The sequence below is a fragment of the Cavia porcellus genome, unplaced genomic scaffold (assembly GCF_034190915.1).
Source record: "Cavia porcellus strain 051 isolate PalLab524CR breed Dunkin Hartley unplaced genomic scaffold, mCavPor4.1 scaffold_13, whole genome shotgun sequence".
Lineage (NCBI taxonomy): Eukaryota > Metazoa > Chordata > Mammalia > Rodentia > Caviidae > Cavia > Cavia porcellus.
Genome location: NW_026947496.1, coordinates 20,381,671 through 20,403,867, shown reverse-complemented (window position 1 = coordinate 20,403,867; position 22,197 = coordinate 20,381,671). Strand labels below are relative to the sequence as shown.

General features: G+C 43.3%; 1 protein-coding gene across 1 annotated transcript; it reads right to left on the bottom strand.

Annotated features, from left to right (window-relative positions):
• Positions 1-2,203: 2,203 nt before the first annotated feature.
• Positions 2,204-20,901, bottom strand: Mylip (myosin regulatory light chain interacting protein). The gene is made up of 7 exons (XM_063259907.1): positions 20,575-20,901; positions 19,286-19,476; positions 8,428-8,613; positions 6,993-7,190; positions 6,389-6,553; positions 5,120-5,540; positions 2,204-3,847 (listed from the first exon to the last, which is right to left on the bottom strand). The coding sequence occupies exons 1-7, from the start codon at positions 20,659-20,661 to the stop codon at positions 3,758-3,760; spliced, it is 1,338 nt and encodes a 445-aa protein (XP_063115977.1). The 5' UTR covers positions 20,662-20,901; the 3' UTR covers positions 2,204-3,757.
• Positions 20,902-22,197: the final 1,296 nt, after the last annotated feature.

Genomic DNA, 22,197 nt, shown 5'->3' with positions numbered 1-22,197 from the left:
CTCCTCTATGCTGACCTTTTTTTCTATTTAAAATACAAAGCCTAAGCACCCTTCCTGGGTCCTCCGCCTCCTCCTGGCTTCCAGCTTCCTGATGTATCACCTCTTTGTCCTTGCCTCCCATTCAGACCTAACTCAGCACGGTCTGGCAGCTTCCAGTAACCCCTCACTTCTTAGAAGATACACTTTCTCAGGACTGGGGCCTCCCATTCTGCCACATATTATGGCTTTCTCGGTCCTCCACATCCTTGACTCTGTGCAGCCTTTGACACAGCTGCTCTGGGAAGCAGCCTTCTGGCTTAGCTTTTATCTCTTGAATTTTATTCTGTTCAGTGTTCTTTCTCAAATGCCTTCCTAGTCTCATGTCCACCATCTTCGGCTTTATTCTTTTTCCATTTATTTCTCCTCCTATAAATGACTTTAATATTGTTATGCAATCAAGTATCAAAGGAGTGACCACCAAATGCTTCCCTTTCTCAGTGTCTGACTCCAGGCCTCCTTGCTATCAAGCATCTCACATCATGTCCAAACCAAAGGCAGCTTCCTTCCTACGCCAGAACTCACTCTGCTACTGTCCTTTGGTCAGACTGTCTGGCTCAATGTAGAAACGGAATTTCTGTACTATTTAGAAATACTGCTGCTGATCAGATATTGAAATCTGTGGACTCTCACTCTTTTCATGCCAATAGGTGACCAAAATGGAATTCATTGCCCCAGTTCCCTTCCTGCCTTTGTTTACCCATGTGTTAGGACTTCTCTGCACAGGATCACCTGTCCCAAAAGTTCCTTGCCCACCGTGAACCTGTAATTCAAAGTTCCCCATGATGCCACGTGCTTTCAGAGTCCAATTTGTTACTACTTCACTGATTTGCAGGGAGTGACCCAGCTCCAGCACTAATGCAATCTAGCTGTGACATGTATTATGTACTTTTTATTCTCATAACTAGAAAGTCAAGGTCAAAGATCTTCTGAAGCATCCTTGGTCTCACAGCAGAAGTAATCACTACGTACTATGGCATCCAAAGCATCTCCTCTACAGTGGCACCATGCCACCAGGTGATAAGTTTTCATATCACCAGAGTTTAAGGAGCCCTTGGTCTACTGGGCAGTGAATGATGTTTTACATATCTGTCAACCAGTCATTCATCCATTCATCCATCCATCCATCTACTCAAGCTACCCACCTGTCTTTCCATAAACCTAGCTACCATGACTAAAATCTCCTCCATTGATTATATATTTGAAATAATATTAATTTCTATAAAGACATAGTACATATTGCAGGTTAAGTACATAATAGAGGCATCTTGGACCAGTCATTTCTTGACTGTTAAATTTTCAGTACTGGAGTCTATAATTTCTATGCTTTAGACATGCAGTAAATTTTGTTTAAAAATTTACAGGTCCAATAACATAGTAGCTGCTCAATATATGTTTTTAATGCTGAGACGCTCATAGAAGATACACTTAGATGTAGGTATATAGAAAATAAATCTTTCTCCCAATTTTTAAAATTTATTTAAAGGTTATCAGTGACATACATTTACGATAATCTCTATTTCACGAAGTATTTCCTGAAACAATTGTGCACGTATCAGCAGGCACAGAGCAGTTAGGGTCTAGCAGTGGCAGGCCAGCAGCCCTGCAGGAAGGCATCATAGGCTGTGCCCAAGACCTTTCCTGCTAGCACCAGTGGTGGGGAACCTATGGCATGTGTGTTACTGTGTTTTTAAAACAAAAGATATTAAGTGTATGAATTTTTTTTCTAAACTAAAACGTCAGAATTCAGGTTTAGTTACAGTGTTGGCACTTTGCAAAATATAAATGGGTTTTGGGTTGCAGAGTGGCACTTGCTCTCTAAAAGGTTCGCCATCACCAATGACACCTGTTCTGACCAGTCTTCATCAGTGGTATCAGCTTAATCTTTGAACTGTTATTTTCCAATTTCACAACTTCTTTGTATGCAGTCTCTCAATTTTCACCTGCTCAGGTGTACTACATTACTTTTCAACCCTATGACCCTAAAACATAAATGAAAGAGAACCTACCTGGGTGAGATGGTCTCAGTTAGACCAAACACCACACACATTTTCAAATTTTCCACGTAGGACCAAATTAGACACCGACCTTGATGTTACTGCTTGTTTCTTTTAACTGAATAAAACTGGCTTAAATCACAATAACTGTGACAATACAGGCATCTGTGTTTGCTTTAAAGTCTTTATTATCCTGAATATAAAAGACAGAAGTCCTCTAGGATATAACAGAGTTCTTTCTGTGGAAACATCATTTTTTTACAAGTGAAAAAATAAATACCTCTTGGAATAAAGGCTTATATGCTAATATGTGCCATAAAAAAGTAGAGTTTTAATATTTGACAAAATGTCTGTGCAAAGAAACAAATGCATAACACGTTACTGCTACATTAAGGCAATATGAAAAGTATACTCAGAAATCTCAGTAAAGTGACAGTGTAAGTTTCTAGCTTTATCTTAGCTAGTATTGCACCCGATAAGGTCATCCAGGTTTCCTGACATCCTAGAAAACCCGCTAACTGATCAGCTTCCAAAATGCCCAAGGAGGAGTGGATACAGGAACAAAAGAACCAAAACCCCTCTGAAAGACATAGAGGGGGCGACTGAAAGATTTAAGCATTTACACACATACACAGAACAAAAATGAGAAAAACTTGAAACACACAAAAAGAGGAAATGACACCTAGAAACCTATTATAAGGCTGTAAAAGGTTTGATCTTTCTGGCACCCGTGGTGGTGCTGGGGTCGAGTGCTTGGGAGAAGCAAAGAACGGCTGTCATGAGTGCATCCGGAGGTCCCATCCTCAGTGCTAGGCTCCCCCTTCCCAGGGCAACGCTCTCCCTTTTCATCTTAAAATATTCCACTAACTCACAAAAGCCCAAGACATGCTTGCCTACTGCTACTTTTGATCAAAAAGCATGGGGCATACGGAGAGGAAACGGGAAAAGGAATAGGAAGCTCCCCGTTGGATTAGCTGCTTCTTCCTACCAAGAATGATTTAAATCTGATGGACAGCATCATGGCCAACCTTTCAAAATCGGTTTTTTTGTTTTGTGGACACAAGGTCTTGTTAAACTGTCCAAGTTGGGCTTTAACTCTCCATCCTCCAGTCTGAGCCTCCCAAAGCTGAGATTACAGGTGGATGCCACCACCACAGAACCGACTTTAAAATCTTTTTGTGTTCCAAGCATTCTTGAACAAGTTATAAAAACAGAAATGACATGAGAATGACAACTACTTAAGAAAACTGTTTTCTATTACAAATGCTCCGTGCTCCATGGCCATACAAAAAAGAACCAAGTAAATTCCTAAAACTACTTCTTATAAAATCTGTGGCAGGTAAGAGACTTACCTCGGAGACTTAGAACACCATTTCCTATAACGGTGTACCCACTTTTTGGCTATGTTGCCCCTTAACTGACAAATATTTTACCTGTTCCTTTATTTGATCAAGAAAAAAAATCAAAGTCCAAGGAATGTGTCTGTGCCCGGCTCCTCCTTGTTCCCCGCACTGGGCTTGTTGTTTCTATGCATGGATGTGTTTCTGCAGTGAGGAGGAGCTGGAGTCTTGATTTTCTTCTTTTTTTCCTGTGTGTTTTAAAGGTTGCATGGCAGATGGGTGTTGGGAGTGAAATTATTTTTGCCACAAAATTACCATTCTTATAGTTTACAATAGTGCAGTTCGTGGAAACATGGCATGTCCCACCAATGCAGGACAGATGAGTCAGATGACAGTCAGATTGAGAAGACTGGTGTGAGTTGGCAGATAGACATGCTGGACGTGTTCCACGCGAGACCGGCAGACTGGGCACGACTGCAAGAGAGAAGCCAACAGAGCTGGTTAGGACGGCTCTGCAGGCCCTGGGTGGCGGTGTTTACCCCTGGTATGAATTTTCTAAATAAGCTGAGATCGCAATGACTTCTAAGCTTTCCATTGGCAGAGATCTTTCCTCTCTGTTTACTTTATAAAGGCCTCAAGATATGTATGAAAATGCATATACTGAAGTGAAGCGGGCTTTCTGTGAAGCTCTTAGCAAGGCACAGTGAGGAAAATGATTCCTGCAGGACTCTTTCTGAGTAGGCTGTGGCCCCACAAGAGTAGATTGTGACATCTCAAATCACCTTGCAGGAGACCCTTCCAGAGACGGTGCGGCTTTGGCTCAGATGGCTAAGGTAGAGGCCCATGTGGCCTGAGTATGGTTCTGTTCCCACTCAGGGGCAACAGGCTTGCTCTCTGGTGGCTTCTCAGCAAGCACATGCTCCTTGTTAGCCACAATAAAGGCCTGAGGCACAAGGGCAGAACAGGAGGCCAAAAAGAGGCCAGTCTGAGCCTGTTCCCAGGGAAATCACTCCTTGAGGTGGCATGATCAACTCTCAGGAAGGACATGGGTGGCCTGGGTGCACATCCTCCAGCTCTAAGAGCAGCTGTAAGATCAGCAGTGTCTGAAGGACTGGGTGACATTTAGTGTTAGCTTTGGTTTCATATAAACCACAGTGACTTAGCACATGCTTCTGAGAAATGAAACCGAATGAAAATACATCACTGGAACAGTAAATATGAAAAAAAAAAACAACCTGCTATCATTATGTTCTCTATTAAGATTAATTTAACTTGCTAATCAGTAGCAACCAATCCAAGAAGCCATTAGAGACGTTTATAGTTATAAAAAGAAATTAGTAATAAATAATCAAAGTAAGCGATCCACCATGGCAACTAAGTTAATTATAACCCCCAAAGCACAGTATTCTTTCCCTAGTACTTTAGGCAAATACTAAAACATTCCCCCTACCATCAGGAATAAGAGGCAACATGAAATGGCAGAAGCAGGCCTGGGTTCTAGCCCTGGGTTTAGTCGCTGACTATGTGGACTGCATGAATCTGGACCTCGTTTCTAGAACTTGAAAACATGTCTAGGCTTCAGAGCGACGATGCTGGGAAGACAGCACGCTCATCCAAAACTGTTTCCAAAGGGCCACCAAACCCAAAGCCCTCCCCAGAAGAGATGGGCACTCCCTGTGCATTGGCCACCCAGGGCACCCAGCCACTGCTGCCTGGAGGGTGACAGCGGGCCAGGCGGCCCCTCACCTGCAGCTGGGCCGCGCAGCTCTCGCAGCACACGGTGTGGCCGCAAGGGCAGAAGGTGGAGTTGATCTCCTCCTCGCAGCACACCATGCACAGCATGGCTTCCTTCAGCTTGCGCAGCTTCTCCTGCAGGGCCCGGGTCTGCTGGCAGCTCAGGCCCTCGCAGCTTCGGCAGTTCATGCTGCTCCCGGAGGACTTGAGCGGGGAGCCGGGCGGGCTCTGGCCGCTCCTGGAGACGAGGTCCAGCACGCCGGCATTGTACAGAGCCCTCCTGGCGTGGTCATACACCTCCTTTGATGTTCTTTTAATATCGAAGACGTACTTCTTGCCGAGGTTGATGTTTTCATTCAGAAAGAGAGAAGCCAAATGGCCTTTTAAGTCACGACTATACTGCATCATGACGGCGCTGGTCACCGTATCACACCTGCAAGGCAAGTTTGCACACATGCTTTAAGAGGGTGGGGAACTTGGTAAATCGGAATTGCAGGCCCTGCCTCAGTGCGAACACACACGTGTCCTGGGGGAAGTTCTCCCTGCATTGCATGTTAAGCAGCTCAGCATTCTCAAGGGTTTCCAAAGTGCCTGCAGTGAGGCAGTGCGAATGCACAGCCAGAGGACACCTCGCTCCTCTCCCAGGCTATGAGATGCAGGCCCGAACAGCTTGAGGAAGAAAATAAAGGAAATTCCTTTTTGAAGACTTAGCTTTTATGTTAAAAATGTCTACAAATTTTCCATTCTGCTCCACAATCTGTGTGTCTATTTTAAAAGTGAAAAAAAAAAAAAAAAAAGACTGCCTACCAATTAAATTTCTTGGCCTTAATTTTCCAAATATTTGAATCCAATCACAGTTCATCTTGAAAGCACTCTCTGGGATAAGGGACTGATAGTGTTAATAAAAACTCCTTAGGTTGGTAGTGAGGATTGGGGACAGGTTTTCTCGTAGAAGGGAAAGCCAACCTGTGTCACCCAGCCAGAAAAGAGTACAAGCAAAACAAGAGCCTGCCCCCATGGCCAGGGTCATCTTGGGGGAGTGGGCGATGTGAGAAAATAAGGCAAAGGAGCAGCCAGGGCGCGTGTGCGGCTGGTACATTCGTGCACTCTGTGGGGAAAAGGGACCGTGTCACATGGACATGCCATCCCTACGGAACAAAAGGTTTAAGAGCAGCCTGAGTCTTACATTCTACACAAGACCCACTGACATCATAGTAGAAGAAATCATAAAAGCCTGCTTGTCACCCAAAACTTTTAGCACTGCGACACTAAGGTACGTACCTATAGAAAGCATGTGTTTCGGTGATGGCTCGGTAGAGCCCGCTGGCTGCCCTGGTGCTGATCATTTTAAACAAGAGCACGATGCTGTTCCCAGACTCCTTGGTGATGGTCAAGTACACGTTCTTTCCTGACTGGGTGGCCATCTGCACCACGGGGTAAGCTATCCTAAAAGACGGGAAGAGAAAAAATAAGCCAGTCCGGCAGAAGCATTCTGTTGCGACATTCCTCAATGAAACTCAGCAGTAACCCAGACACTTAGCCCAGCCTGTGCTACCCTGACACTGAAAAGCAGCTGTGTATGTGCAGAGAGAAGCCTGGGACCAAGTTCAGAGCACGTGAAGATGAGCGTGCAGAGGTCAGAAGGAGAATTTTACGGCCGTGAACAACTTATTCAAAACATTTTGTCACACTGGTTAACATTAGCACTTGAAAAACAATTGCATGGGGATTAAGGCCTGAGTAAAATTAATGTGAATTCAAAATGAAACATGGTATTCCTGTGAGATGAACGTCTCCTGAACCCCCCTCCATTCTGCTGTTTTCACAGTGAGAACTTCAGGCAGGTACACATGCTTAGCCCTAAGAGGACTCAAGCTTGGGTTACCTATTAATCGGGCTAAAGTCATCTTTACAGATGGAGATCCCTTCGGGCCCGACCCCAATGAGCAGCTTCTGGCCCTCGCTGTCCCGCACGGCGTGCCACTCGACGCCGTAGTTCTCCATTGCTGACACGAGCTGCAGCACCTGGTACTCAGCCGAGGCCTGGCTGGTCCCCTCCAACTCCTTATGCTTTGCAACGATGCTGCAGGACACCAGGAGAGTACAGAGACAGACGCAGAGATTAATTCACAGGCTTTAGACATTAATCTATCTAATTTTCAACAGAGAAGTATGATGATGTTGTCTTTTATGAATCACAAAAGCAAAAAACCTCATGTTACTAATGTTCCACTTATTTAGCAAACTACTGTAAGACACTTATAAGATACTCTTCAAGATCTTGATTATCAATATTCAAAAGGGAACACTTTTGGGGATGCTGGCTGGTGATAAAAAATTTTGAAAAATCTCAAAATATATATGTAAGACAAATTGATACACTGGAACTCTGCATATGTTATCAATATGTATGTGATATGTCTCATTATAACCTAGCATAGTCAATAACTTGTTGGATCTGAAGGAAGTTTATTTGCTCTACTGTGAAGGATGAGCTCTCATGTGGCTCTTGGGGCCCCACCCATGGTTATCCTTTGGAATGTCCTTTGGAAGTTCCTTTCTTTGCGTGGGAGCTGGATTAGTGACTTGTTTCTATGGAGAGAATATGGGACAGGTCATAGGATGTGATTCATTTCTGAGATTAAGTTTCAGAAGAGTCTGGCTTCCTTCTTGGCTTTTAGCTTTTGCTCTGAGTTAGACCAGTCATCTTGGGGGAAGTTGGCTACCACAGCATGGAACGGTTCGTGTGGTAAGGGAAGTGGGTGGCCAACGGACCCCAGGGATCGTACTGCCTGTGGGTTCCTCTCTTGGCTGAAACTGAAGTCTAGCAGCTTGACAGCAGTCTCCTGGGAGATCCTAAGAGGAAACCCACAAAGCTGGGGCCAATTCACAGCAGAGTCTCAGCCACAAGAGGAGGCCTGTTATTATAAGCCGAGTTTTGGGGTAGTTTGTTATATAGGAATAGATAACTGAATGTCTGTATTAGGCCTCCTGATTTAATTCTTGCTGGCATGAAGAAAACATCAGTATACTTTTTATTGTAAGACTTTTATTGTCTTAGGACATGTGCATTTTTATTCTCATTTTGTGAGAATTTCATATTATTTCATATAAGGTATGCATTTGTATGGTCTATGTTCTGTGTTTATACATTCCTCAAAAGACTACCAAATACTTGGATAATAACTGGTTACACTGGGCCATGGCCTGGCCCTGACATCTTGGATCATCCCTAGATACCAGGGGCTTACTTTCCTCTGGAGGTTCCTGCCACACCAAAGGCTTTGTGAGCGCTCTCACTAGGCGAGCCGCCACCTCACCTGTTCAAGACAGCGCTGGAGAGCTCCTTCGCACATAGCTCCTCGTAGCTGTACTTGGCAGTGTTCTGGTTATAGTCCCCAAACTTGGTCTGGGCCAGGAGGGCACTGAGCTCCACGGCCTGCTCTGGGGAGCACTGGAGGTGGCCGGCCAGCAGAGACTCCTTGATGTGCAGGAAAAAGATATGTCTGCAAGGAGAGCAGGAAGAAGGTTAGGCTCAGGGATAAGGGAGTCCCAATCTGAGCCTGGTGGGTTGGGGCAGCTCAGTGGTAAAGTTGCCTTCCAAGGACAAGGTTTTAAGTTTGACTGCAACACTGCAATAAACAACCTGTCTAGAGCTTTCACAATCGAGTACTTTCCTTTCAAATAAGGAAAAGAGAGCAATTTTAAAAGTCATGCTGAATATGCTTGCCATTCTAGAACCCTTTTTATCAGGAGCACGCAGGCAGACATGTCTAAGAACTAAGTTTCACTGTAGTGAACATTACAAACAAAACACATCTACCGAAAACAAGTTCAGTAGCAATGGGGTCACAAGATATAAACTAATTATACCCAAGCTTTTGTGTTATGTTTTAAAACAAATCTCCTTAATCAGAAATACTATCTTGGGTAGATTCTGATACAATGTTAAACAGCTCCATCAGCCAGCATCTATCTCCTCTGTCTACCTTGCAGCTCTCAACTGTCTGAGTTGATGCATCCTCAAGGCACCGCTCTCCCGAAGACCCTGCAAGGGACTCTCCAAGTTGTTTACTTCTGGCACAAATACACTGCTTCTTTCTGCTCAAATCCTCCTGGATGAGGATGCATGATGGCAGCATGAAACCCCGGCTTTTCCTCCATTCGGCTCCAGCTTTTCAGCTTCATCTCTAGCCATGACCTCCAGCCACTCTGCCCCAGGACAGACACCAGGCCTGCCCTTGGAAAATCTGCTCGCGCTGTTCCCTTTGTCCTGATGAGCATTCTTCCTGTCCTCTCACTTGGATACCATTTGGTCTATGTCACAGGCAAACCATCCACTCCGCTATTGTATGTGATGTGGTGAACTGCTAGGATGGTTTAGCTAACTGCATAAGCACCTCTAACATCAGAGAGCTCCATAAATGTACAGAAAACTGCACAGATCTATCATTGATTATTGATTAATTGTTTTACTGGGGATGGAATCTAGGGCCTTCATACCCACCTCTTTTTAATTTTTTGAGATAGGGTCTTAATAATTCGCCCAGGCTGGGTTCTAAATTGTAATCTTTTTGCCTCTCAGCCTTCCAGAGTGCTGAGATTTAGGCATGATTCTTTTATAGTCCAACCTTAGCTTAGGTCTGTATGAGGCTGTCTTAACTGTATACAGTACTGTATTTTACATTTACTAAAAGGCAAGTCACATTTAAAAACTCCTGGGGAAATTCAAATATTGTCCATAATGCTGAAAATTCTAAAAAGAATAAGACACTATACCACACAGGGTCTATGTAATAAAATTTGTCTCTAGGAAATGTGGAGCTTTAATTTTCCTTTGATGGCTTGTGGTAGCCTCTTGAAGATGCTTAAATGTCACAATGCTCCTATTAATAAATGAAGGACAGCTTTGGGAAATGCTCTGAACACAGTGAATTCAGCTCCCCATTTTCATTAAGTATGACGTCATTACTCCAGCCTAACACTGTGTCTATCTAAACCCCACACCTGTGTCTGCCAGCCCAGGTAGGGGGAGTGGCAGGAGCAATGCAGGAAAGGGACGTAGGGGAAAGCAAGGCAATAAATACAACCACAGACTACATTGAGAGTCCTAAAATAACAGGATGACAAGAGCCATTCATCTTCTTGAACCAAGAAGTACTCAAATTCAATCTTTTGTGCCTTCAATAACGATACCAAAGTAGTATTCAAAACTATCAAATTCTGCCAAATATTAGTTTTCTCCTTATTCAAAGCACCCATAAAGAAATCAAGAGTAAGAATGTACAACACCAGTGAAAGAGGATAAACATGGTTTTTATTAACCCAAACATCTGTTAGTCTTTAAAATGTTTCTGACATACTGCTAAACTGAGAAGGGGCCCCTGCTGGGGCAAAGAAATCACCACAAAAACAACTGGCTTGAAAAATAGATCTCAGGGCACAGGGCCAGGATTCACAGAAAACCCTGGTGTCACAGAGTGGCCTTAACCCTCAAGGGCATTTCAAATGGTCATTTGGCGGGTTTCATCTTGTTGACCATCTATAAAGCATCTCTGAGGGAAGAAGTATTCCTGTTTTTAGGAAACTAAAATCCTAATTTATGCTTACATCCAAGAAGAAATTATGTGCCAAAAGATTTTTAAGATTACCATCAAATTTTCAATTTAATTACTGCTTATGTAAAGGTTTCTTTTTTCACTTATGTTCTTGGAATGAGGTCGGAGACTATTTTCTGTTTTATTAAATAGTGGGTGTAGTCTGCAAAAGAAGTCTTTCAAAATTGATTCAATTTCTTTTTTTCAAAATTCCTCATGCCTATTTCTGCAGAGACAGCTGTTAAAATGAAAGGTAAGAAGCAAAGACCAAATACAAACAGGTGGTCAGCAGCCAGAGAACAGTGCAGTCCCTGCACGTGGGTCAGAGTTGGGAAAAAATAATGTGGTGGCAGGGGTGGAGGGGCAGGGAGTAGCCTTTCCTACAGTCTGGCTGCACCGCCCACTGTACCTGCTGCTGAGGTAAACGTATGACAGGTCCTCCCTGCCTTGTGCGGCTTCATGGTTATGAGACCATTTTGGTTTTAAATCAATAAAGATTTTTTCCTGCATTTATCTTTGTGCCCAACTCCACACTGGGACTCGGGGGTGGCCTGGTTTGATAGTTCCTCTTCACATGGAACTCACAGCCTTTTACGGCGAAGGAACACGTCCCACCAAAGCAACTCCAGTCACAAACTGGCTTCTGGGGGACAACGGTTTGTGCTTGTGGGGAGCAGTGCAAGGCCGCAGTGGCAGCTCAGGTCACCAGCTGTGATGATCTATCTGTTGGTAGACCTTGATGTGTTCCTTCCAGGAGGGGAGATGGCAGCGCGCTGAGACATATTTGCGACGGGGGATTCCCCAAGGGCACACTACTCTGATGAGCGGGTTTGAGTCAGTATTTGCTTCTAACATTTTTCCTTCTAACCATATGACCTGTAACTGTATGTCTGGCTTCTGGATTTTGCCTTCTCCTTTTTTTATGAAGTGGGTGAAAGGTTACCAGCAACATCAAAACAAGCAGACAGAGTCAAGAAGTCATGCCTACAGTAAAATTTTTTAACTAAAGATCAAAAGTGGATGGCAAATCTAACTCAAGATAGGCTACATCTCAGAATCACAAAGAGAGACTTTGGGGGGAAGAATCTGTTTTCTTTGCCTTAAGCAAGTATCTGTGAATATGTTGTATGGATATAAGCTCAAACTGCCATTTTCTAAACAGTCTGGGGCCTGTACTTTGCAATTCATTAAGTTTCACCCAGTTACTAAGAAAATGGATCCTTTCAATATATGGGCCATGTTTGGAGGCCCATAGTGAAACATTCTAGCTAACCTGTGCCCTGGTGTTATATGAGTAAGTGAATTCACACCTAATGTAACACTGTGGATGTTTTCAAGGATAGGCCAAAATTTAATTTTAAAAAAGAGCCACATACTAATATACTTTTATTTCCAAGTACTTCAAATTTCTATGTTTTAAAATTTAATGCCTTTCAATAGTGTTAACAAATGAAGTTAAATCACTAAAGAGTTTGTAGTCAAGAGAACTCACCCCTGGACCATGATCCATCCCATAGGGCAATCCTCTAGTGCCCACGACACAGCTTTCTGTGGACCCCTCCAAGCTGCGGATCCGCTCACTATGGAGGTCACTCTTGCTTATACCCTCTAGTTATCTCACCAGTTATACCATTTTGAAGAGCTTTTCAGGACAGATGTAAAGCATACCCACATTTGCAATTACACTTAACATGTAAGTTATCAAACTAAAACATTTGTAGAAGGGCTAAGTACTATTTCTGAAACCTCTCCTGACCCCTTCCCTAAAAGGCACTTGGAGCCTGGCTCTTGGGAGTGTGGTCCGGTCCACCCCTCACCGAAATCAGACCCTGCTGCAATCCCACCTCGCATGCCTCCCTCCAGAGAGCTACTCAACTACACTGGTTTACTTTAACTGAAATTCCACTGCCAAGTTATATTTTCAAAGCATCAAATTGAAACAGAATTGCTCTGGGTTTTTTCTTTCATATTTAAACTTCTAGTGAAACAAATCAGTTCAAGATGGCCTACACGTAAATGCTAAAACTGTAATGTAACACTTTATATCCTAGATATAATAGTATCTTTAAAACTAGGGAATAGCAAAGGTTTCTCAGGAGCAAGTCAGCAAAAATCACAAAAGAAAACACTGGGTAAAACGGTTTCCCAGGATGCAGTCAACAAAAATCACAAAAGGGAAAAAACATGGATAAATTAGACTTCACCAAAATTAAAAACTCCCACTCACCAAAAGGCATCACAAAATAGACAAGCCACAGTAGGAAATACATTTACAAAACTCGTCTCATACAAATACTGGTATCTAGGATACACGAAGAATTTGTTTAGAATAAAAATGTATAAATGACTTGAATAGATACCTTTCAAAAGAAGATTTATGAAAGGCCAATAAACACACACAAAAAAGATTAACATTATGAATTACCGGAGAAATGCAAATTAAAAGTCCAACACTCTACCATGTATACCCACCCTGAAGGCCAATGGGGATTTGAGGGAAATTAACTCTCTTGTTTCTTCATAGGAGAACAGACGGGTACAACTGCTTTCTAAAGTCTGACAATTACTTGTAAAATAAACAACTGCCTACTCTATGACCCAACTGTTCTACTCAAGAGAAAGGAAAAAAAGGACTTATATGTTCACAGCAGCTTTATTCATGGGAAACAGGTGTTTGTGAACAGGAATAGGGGTCAACAAATGGTGGTAATGGCCATACAGTGGGATAGTTCCAGCCATAAAGGAAGAAACCACCACCAATACACGATGGCATGGGTGGATCTCAAAATATTTATGATGGACAAAAGAAGGCAGACACAGAGTACCAACTGCAACAAAGCTAGAGCAGAAAATACGCAGAAAGGGATTAGAGTGGGGAAGACCGGTGGAGATGCGCGGCACCAGGGACAGGGAACTTTCTGGGTGGTAACATCTTCATAGCGGTTTTGTTTAAATAAGCACATTTACGTCTCAAAACTCATTAATTGGTATAATTAGGATTTATGCATTTCATTATAGGTAAATTCTGCATCAAAAGAAACAAGAACTGTATGTAAGCATTGCATTCCACTCAAAACCTGAACTATTTAAGAGGAAGAATACTTATACATAATTTACTTTGAAATGCATCAAAAAAGATAAGGTTGTTAGATGGGCAAAGGGACCAATAAATGGATAAATATATAATGAAACAGTCATAAAAAATTTAATAGTAAAATCTTGGGGGGCTACATAGATATTCACTGTAAAAAATTACAACCTTCGTATCTGTATAAAATTTTTTATAAGAGGTTAAGGAAAAATAGTAGTAAGGTCAAGGTTCAGAAAATGAACAAATAGTTTCCATATAAATGGAACCATCAGATCTACTTCATGGAGCGGTTTTAATGGAAAAACCTGTCACAAGCGAGTAACTACTAACTCAGGTCTCTACTGGGTCTCAGGGAGGTCTTCCTCAAAGCTCAAAACATAAAATGAGAATCACTGATAAGTGTGCTCCTCCTCACACCCTGAAGGAGTTGAAAGATACAGAGGAGGCCAGAAGGGAAACACCCCAGTTCAAGAGTGATTACAATCCACTCCGGAAGGACACTGTTACTTGAAGCATGCAGTCTGCTCTTCCAAAAAATGTGCTTATTCACCCCTGTAGGTGCCTGTCTAGGCAAACACCTTGTCCGGGCAATCTTGTAATCTACAGTGTTATCTGCTTCTCAACAACCCAGATTAGTCAGGAGTGCTCCTAAGTGTTTATCCCACAGCGCACAGCCTGCTCAGCAATTTTCAGACCTATCGTAAACATCTCTTGAACTGCCTTTAAACCCCGAGTAACCTGTTAGATCCTGTTGCTGACACCAGACTGCAGCAGGTTATCAGAGAGAAAACATGCCCAGTGGCCCTGCAGCTGCTTCACAAGGGTCGCTCTGCCTACATGTGACCTAGTGTCTGCTAAATCAATGGATTTTATTTTAAATGCCATTTAAAAAATGTCCCCTGGCTACTCCATGAAAATACATAAATGTCAGAAATTGAAAGCCTAATGATGCCTAGATGGCAGGTCCTCGGCTAAAATTAATGCTGCATAATAACCCACAAACATCCTATAGTGTCAGTAGAAAGAAAAAAAAATGAGCACACTAGAATTCAATTCACAAATTCAGCTAATACTCTTCTTACAAATAGTACACATGCCTAAGTTTTCATTTGACTTTCCCAGGGCCTACTTTGTATTTTGACAAGCAGAAAACAAGCACACAAAAAGTGTCATTCTACTTTTAGGTACATAGTTGTAATGACAAACTTAAGTGGTATGTTTATAATGGATCCATACTAGTACAATGGCATTGTATAGAACTTATCCATCCCAAATCACGCAAAGTCAACCTGTGACAACACTAACAAAGTTAATACATTAGAATATCATTTATAAGATTTGATTCCACTCTTAATTGGTTTAAAATTATTGCATCATGCTTGCCTAGGGTCTGCAGGGAACATTTCTAACAAGGACATCTTTCCTGGATTTCCAATCACTAATGTGAATTTTGTTGGGGGAAAACTGAGTGGATAAGGACATAGACTACAAAGTGACTAAAATCAGATAAATGATACTGCAGATGTAGTTTAAAAACTAACTAAACTGGCTGAGGCAGGAGAATCACAGAAGCCCAGCTGGGCAACATAGTGAGACTGTGGGTCCTAAAACAAAAGAAACAAATAAATTAACCAACAGCATAACTGTCTGAATACTGTAAAAGACAGAGGCAGTTCATTTCAGATAAGAACAGTCACACATGATCTGGAATGGGGTGTGGATGGCGCAAAACAAAGGAAAGGAAACAATGCCAAGAGCAAGTTGTGCAGGTGGCCCATACACACCTGTTAATTCCAGCACCTGGGAGGCTGAGGCAACAAGAACTGTGAGTTCAAGGCCAGCCCGAACTACATATAGACACCCACCAACAACCAAAAGAATGCACATCTACAGAGCAAGTTCTAAGCAGAAAATGATCATCACAACTTTTTAACAGTGAGATTTCTTTCACAGACTTTTAGCTACTCTCAACTTGTTTATAGAAGCAGACTGAAAAAACATGTCAATATAAGAAAATTTGTATCAGTTTATGCTATCTTTATTTCTAACTTCTTAATTGAGTGATGCAACAACTCTTTATGCAAGAGGCACCCTCTAGACTCTAGGGATACAATGTTGATCAATTTTAATGGAATTGAGATTATTAGAGTGAGTGACAATAAACATCTGTCACATAAGTAAAACATTGTGTTACTAGCTCATTAATGCTACAAAGGAAAGGCACAGATTGTCTTGGGAGACTTTAAGTTTCCCTGGCAGGGCTGGAGGCAGGCTGGAGGACAGAGCAGAGCTCAGAAAGGCAGGCAGGAAGGTAGGCAGGATTTAGGGAGCTGTTCCTATCACCCAAATCTTGATGAAATGTAACCCCCAGGAATACAGGATTTCTTGAACATTTAGTTCAGGACTCAATGAGTCTTTATATTGTGGCTGTTTGCTGGGAAAGGGAATTTAGGTATTGGTGATCCTTGACTAAGCCAGACCATCTCTAGCAAAGACCACAGAGCTATGACAAAAGGCGGTCATGTCAGAAATACAAAGGTTTTATTGAGAGTAGACGGCATTATCACCACTGTGAGAATGATGCCTACACTTTCCTAATCTCTGGTTTTGAAAATGTTCGAAAAATTCAGTCTAAATGGCTATAAATAACCAAAGGCTTTGACAGGCAACAATCTGCAGGATTATTTCAGATCTTCTTCCAGAATACATGAATTTGACTCATATTTTGTTTCAACCCACTGTGAGGCAAACATGTGCTGGAAATACCTGCTGTCCTCTTCCCTGAACCATGACAGTCTGTCTGAAAAAAATATTCCTTTTACTCTTTGGGCCTCTACTCAAAAGCAAACCTAACAGTGTAGGAGGAGAACTAAATCTAAGATCAGGCCAAATCAGAGAGGAGATTAACCCTGACTACCAATCTAAGTCAAAGTCTGATATGTTTCCTGTCTTCGGGAAATTTATTTAGGAAAACAATACAGAGATGAAGCAAAGCAAGGATACAATTACAAAGCTATTGTGAGGAGGCATTTGGAGACCATCTCTTCCTGGGTTGCCCACTGAGATGCAGAACTCAGCTCAGGCTTGGAAGCTGAATGCTGGCCCTCAGTGGCAGAGCCAGCCCAGGAGCAAGGTCATCTGCCTGCTTCCCAGCACTCTGGTGACATGCAGGCCTTTGGCCCTGCACCTCAGCAGCTCCCTAATGTGATGTGAATCAGTATGTTAACTGCCCCTGGGTAGGCCAGCTCTATGGCGAGCAGGCCACTTGATTGTCCACAGAGGACAACACTGCCCGTATAGTTCAATACCATTTAAAAAACTATCCAGCTGCTTTCAAGTATAACTGCACTCTGATGACTTGACTTAATAAAGACTCACTTCTGTCTAACTAGGCTGTCAAAGCCGTGTTTACTCACTACATAAACAGATCAAGGGTATACTCACATCATTTTATGTAAAGATTCTACAACAGATCATGGAGCATCAACAAGGTTTACTCTGTTAACATAACATTAAGAAAAACAAACAAGTGTTTTAGTTGTATAGTGTCATGCATATAAAAACAATGCTAATTGTAAACCAGGCTTAGAATAACTTCTGAGGTCCTAATTAAAAAGTACAAAAAGCCAATTACAAATCACTTTATCAAGTTACTAAAGCAGAGTGCTATATAAACTTTAGTGTTTTATTTCAGCTAATCTCACATGAAAACAAGTAAAATTGAATATATTATTAAAAGCAAGTCAAAAGTTTAGATACAACAATATGCTTTCAAAAAGGGCTTAAAATCAATGAAAATTATCTAGTTGAAGTAGATAGTGAGTGTTATTAGCCATGAACCTCGAGTCAGAGTCAGCTGAGTCAAAAAAGCAAAAAAATAAAATAGGAATTTGATTCAAGTTCTAATTCACAAAATGTGAATGCTGGATGAATAAAATGAATTTGATGGTAGTTACTGACCCAATTATAAGAAAGCACAAGTGGAGACCAGCTAGTGGGCAATTATGAAGTATGAATGCATTTACAACACACACACCGATCATGCTATTATGATATTCTCTGCTTAAATGAGGGATTTGATCCTCTAAGTTATTGCAGATTTAATAAACAAATTTGTGTCCTTATCATGAGGTTGCATCTAAAGGCCCTGAAACTATAATTTACAAATCAACATTGCTACATTTTTCTTTTATTCAACTTCAAGTTATGACAATGAAGTACAAAGTAGACACCTTCACACATCAGCTTTAAGTTTTATAAAAAGCCTGTTGTGAATAATAAAGACAGTTGGCATACCCTTAAATAAAGACAGTTGGCATCCAATATTTTGCAAGACCTTTTCAGGGGCACTAAGAATTCGATATGCCAGCTTCCTTCAGAAACTAAACATCCCTCTCAAACTTTAATGCTACAAAGCAAGGTAAAATGGGAGATTTCAAATTCAAATGGATAGTATTTCAAATTGTTTCTGTCAGTTCCTTGGTAAACACACACACAAAAATGACACGTCAAGAATTCTTAAAGGATGTTGCTCACTGATCATTATTCAAAATATTCAGAATTGCATTTTTCATATGCACGGTAAATTTCCAAGTCAAAGGATTATGAAAAATATCAGCGCTTGGATCCAAACTTTGCCATGTTTTTAAAAGCAATCCTTTCCTTTTTTAACATGCCACTGTGAGATTTCAGTCTGTAGTTCAGCAATAAATATTAAACATCACTTTGGTAGACTAGCTCATCCTTAAGAAAAGTATTACAGTCAGTCCAGGGAACACATTTTTTGTGTGAAAACAGAAACCACATGCTTCAGTTGTCTATTACCACTGGTAGAATTTTTCTTTTCTCTTTCACTTTTACAATACAAAGAGGAATTCAACATTCTACACTCAACAATCATGAGTAGTATATTTGTGGGGTGATTCTCTGTTACAGTGGCCTTCGAAGAATTCTTTTATTAAGTTTTCATGAAACTTAAAAACTCTGAAAATTATTCATGGAGCCAGACAGAGTTCTCTGTTACACACTGTAATCTGACACTAGGCTGAAGAAGTTGACCAAGTTTAAGTAACCCAAGAGGAACTGTTTCCTGCTTTCAGTTAGAACAGCCTACAATGACCTATAGTAACACTGCCTACTCCGGGTTACTATCGGGCATTAAATGTTGCTATCAGGAAGTCAGTCATGCTTTTTTTTTTTTTTCTTTTTCTGTTTTTGTTTATCTATAAGACTTCAACTCTGTTCTTCTATTAAGTTTATAAGGACAATCCAAATCAAAAGAAGAGTTTGAAAACAGCACCCAGACCAACAAGGCAGCTCACTCTTTCATCTTGGGGTACACACTGAAAACAAACTTAAGTTATGGGGAACTTAGAACTTGTGCTACACAAAGCAAAATGAGCCTGGGAACATCTCCAGAGGTCGCAAGGGTCCGTTTCTGAATGGAATAGGAGGCGAATTTGACATTGCTTTATTTCAGCCTCACTTTACCTTGTCTGCTCCTGTAAGATGAGGTGCGGCTCCACGAAGAACTTGACTCTCAGTTTAAGCCGGTAGGGCGCTAGCCCATCCATCTGCTGGGAGATCCGGTTTCTCAGATTTAGCCATAAACTTTCACCTTTGCTACCAGTAAACTGCAGTCCAAAATAATCAACCTCTATGATCCCCAATCGCCTGCACACCTAAAACACAAATGAATGCAGGGTGGATAAGCAAATTGCACAATGCAGTCACAGTCAGGGCAAACCCAAGGGCTCCCTCTGAGTCTAAGACAACCCATATCCTTTACACAAACATGAAGGGTCTTATAATACCTGTTGTAAGTTCTAGGCTCCAACGATGATAAAACCTAGCTCTAATATGAAGCCTTGTCCTTCCTTGAGTAAACATATAAGGCAAGTTCAAGTGCAACAGAGAAAAAGGAGTCCCCAAAAGTAGCCTTCTCGAAAGGCTGAGGAGGGGGAATGAATCTACAAGGTTTTTTCCCTTTTTACTCCAAGCACTGGAATTCCCTCCAGCTGATTTGGCAGCTTGTTTTCTGGACAATTCTAACCATCTGGATTCCAAAAAACAAACACGTTGGGAAACACGCCACAAGTGTCAGCCAAGCTTTAGGAGCGATTCTCCAAACATCCCAGGTCTAGAGGATGCGAAGGCAAAGCGCTTTACTGGGATCTCATTTGCTGCTGTCTCCCACCAACTGTGCATGCATACCCTGTTTAGAACCCTTCTTCACTCTTAAGTAAACACATGTGACGAGACATCCAAGGACTAGATAGCCCAAACCTACGGTCCCGTTTTCCCCGCAAATTCACAAGGCAAGTGAAAAATTCAGTCCCTCTGAGAAGAAGCGTGAGACTCAGGCCCGGCTTGTCCTTTGCCACTGTACTCCGGCGCCCAGGACTGCTTCATGCCACCTACCCTGGGACGTGGGTGGCGCTGCCAGCATTCACGGGACCCCCGGGTGGCATCACGCACACACCTGCGGCAGGTGAGCCAGACGCCTTCTTCCAGGAAAGTGCGGGGAGGGTGGCTGCCTGCAGCGGTACCCGCGCCCCCCAGCCCCGGGGCCCCGCCGCGCGCGTTCTCTGCGCCCCACGTGCGCGCCCCACGCCGCGGGTAGGAGGAAGCTGCAGCCCGGGCTAGAGGCGCGCTCGCTGGCCACCGCTGCATCTCCACCCGAGCCCGGGCAGGCGCCGCGCCCAGGCGCCTGGCACCGTCAAGAGGCCCCTCGGCCTGGGGGGACCGGCAGGGGCCCCAGGCTGGCCCTCGGCCCGCACCTGGTTGAGGCAGTCCTCGCCGTTGGCTTTCGCCTCTACCTCCACCTCCATCAGCACCGCGTCCGGCCTCGTCACATAGCACAGCATGGCTGGGGCCGCCGCTGTCGCCGCCGCCTCCTCTTTGGTGTGCGCGGTGCTGTCGCCTCGCCACGGCTCGAACCCAGCCCCGGGCTCGGGGAGGAGTTGGCCCTCGGAAGGTGCAGCCCTACAGGCGCCCGCCCTGCGCCCCACGGACGACGACGACGCCGTCGCTGCCGTCCCCTTGCCTGCCTGCTCCACTCCCGTCCTACCCGGCGGGGCCGCACTCCAGCACCTACTGCCTGCGCCGCGAACAGACTCCTCAGATATACTGGCCCCACCCCCTCTGGCTCCAGATCCAGCCAATCACGATGGCACTGCCCCTCCTCCGCCGCGAAATCAACCAATAGCGGTGCCGTTTCAGCCACGACCCCGCCTCCCAGCGCCGACAGAGTTCCCCCGGCCGGGCCGCCAAAGCTGCAGGAGGAGGGCTGCCCTGCGCACGCATTCTCCTGTGCCCACTGGGCGACGCTGCTCCGAGCGAGCCGTCGCCTGGGGCTGTAAGCAGACGCCTGTTTGTGGGGCTCGAGTTTACGACGGACGTTTCCAAGCTGCCGCTATTTTTCACTCTGATAACGCACTTCGGTTCTGAAAACCTAGGAGAAACAGAGCAACCCAGAGCCTAGTTTTCTTTAGAAAACTATTTTCCACTAGGATTGGTTACAGTGGGTCGTTTGTGGAAGGCCAACGTGTTCCTTATTGTAAATTTCATCCTTGAAAAATCAAAACTCAAGTAAAAAAAAAATTGCGGGTTGATCAATTAGCCTAGTAGCCTGGTCTGGTGCTCCTTGCATTAACCCTTTCCAAGCCCTTTCCAACATCAGGGCTGTTGGATCAAAACGCCTTATGGAGCACCGGGCCCTGTCCCCTCTTCCCCATTCAACATTCTCTACCTGTCATTGCCATCAGACAACCAGATATTATCCCACATTTTAAAGGTAAGGGGCTCATCCTAGGACCTCAGAGGTGGATGACTTCCACAGAACTATTGAAAAAGCCGTCCGGCTCCACACTCATATCACTGCTTGTTCCTTTGGTCCATAAAGTAGCTTTCCATCGTTTTTGTTCTTCCCTGAGCCAGACTTGTGTGGATTTCAGCCTCGGAACCGGGAAAACATCATCTCTCTGAAGCTCAGCGCTGCCAGCAATAAAATGGAGAATGATTAGCTGTCTGCCTTTGCCTGCTGTTGCTGTGATGCACATGAAACGTAAAAGTGTCCATAAGAGCACTAGAATGCCCCTGTAGATACAATAATATATAAAACGAACTATAATGTCAGCTCTGCCCTGCAGCTGCTGACTTCCATTGCTAACTCTTTCTCCAAGAAGAAGTTAGGAAGATATCAGAGCACAAGTTAAAAGGAGAGATACCTTCATCAAGGCTAGCTCCTAGAAGAACGGTTTTGTTAAAGTCGTGACTCTTAATGTTATGGACAGATGCGTACAAAGTCCCCATGTTTCGTTATAGCTTATGAATGTGTGTCACAGTTTTAATGCTGTTTAAGATACTCCCTGATTGCCTCTATAACTCGTCTTCATTTCCTT

What these genes read in the sequence shown, in the direction of transcription:
- Mylip (XM_063259907.1), bottom strand. Translation starts at nt 20,661, where the DNA reads ATGCTGTGCTATGTGACGAGGCCGGACGCGGTGCTGATGGAGGTGGAG. An exon ending in GCGAGGACTGCCTCAACCAG is followed by an intron (nt 19,477 to 20,574) that starts GTGCGGGCCGAG and finishes TTTGTGTTTTAG; the next exon opens with GTGTGCAGGCGATTGGGGAT. An exon ending in ATCTTACAGGAGCAGACAAG is followed by an intron (nt 8,614 to 19,285) that starts GTAAAGTGAGGC and finishes CTCTCCTTGCAG; the next exon opens with ACATATCTTTTTCCTGCACA.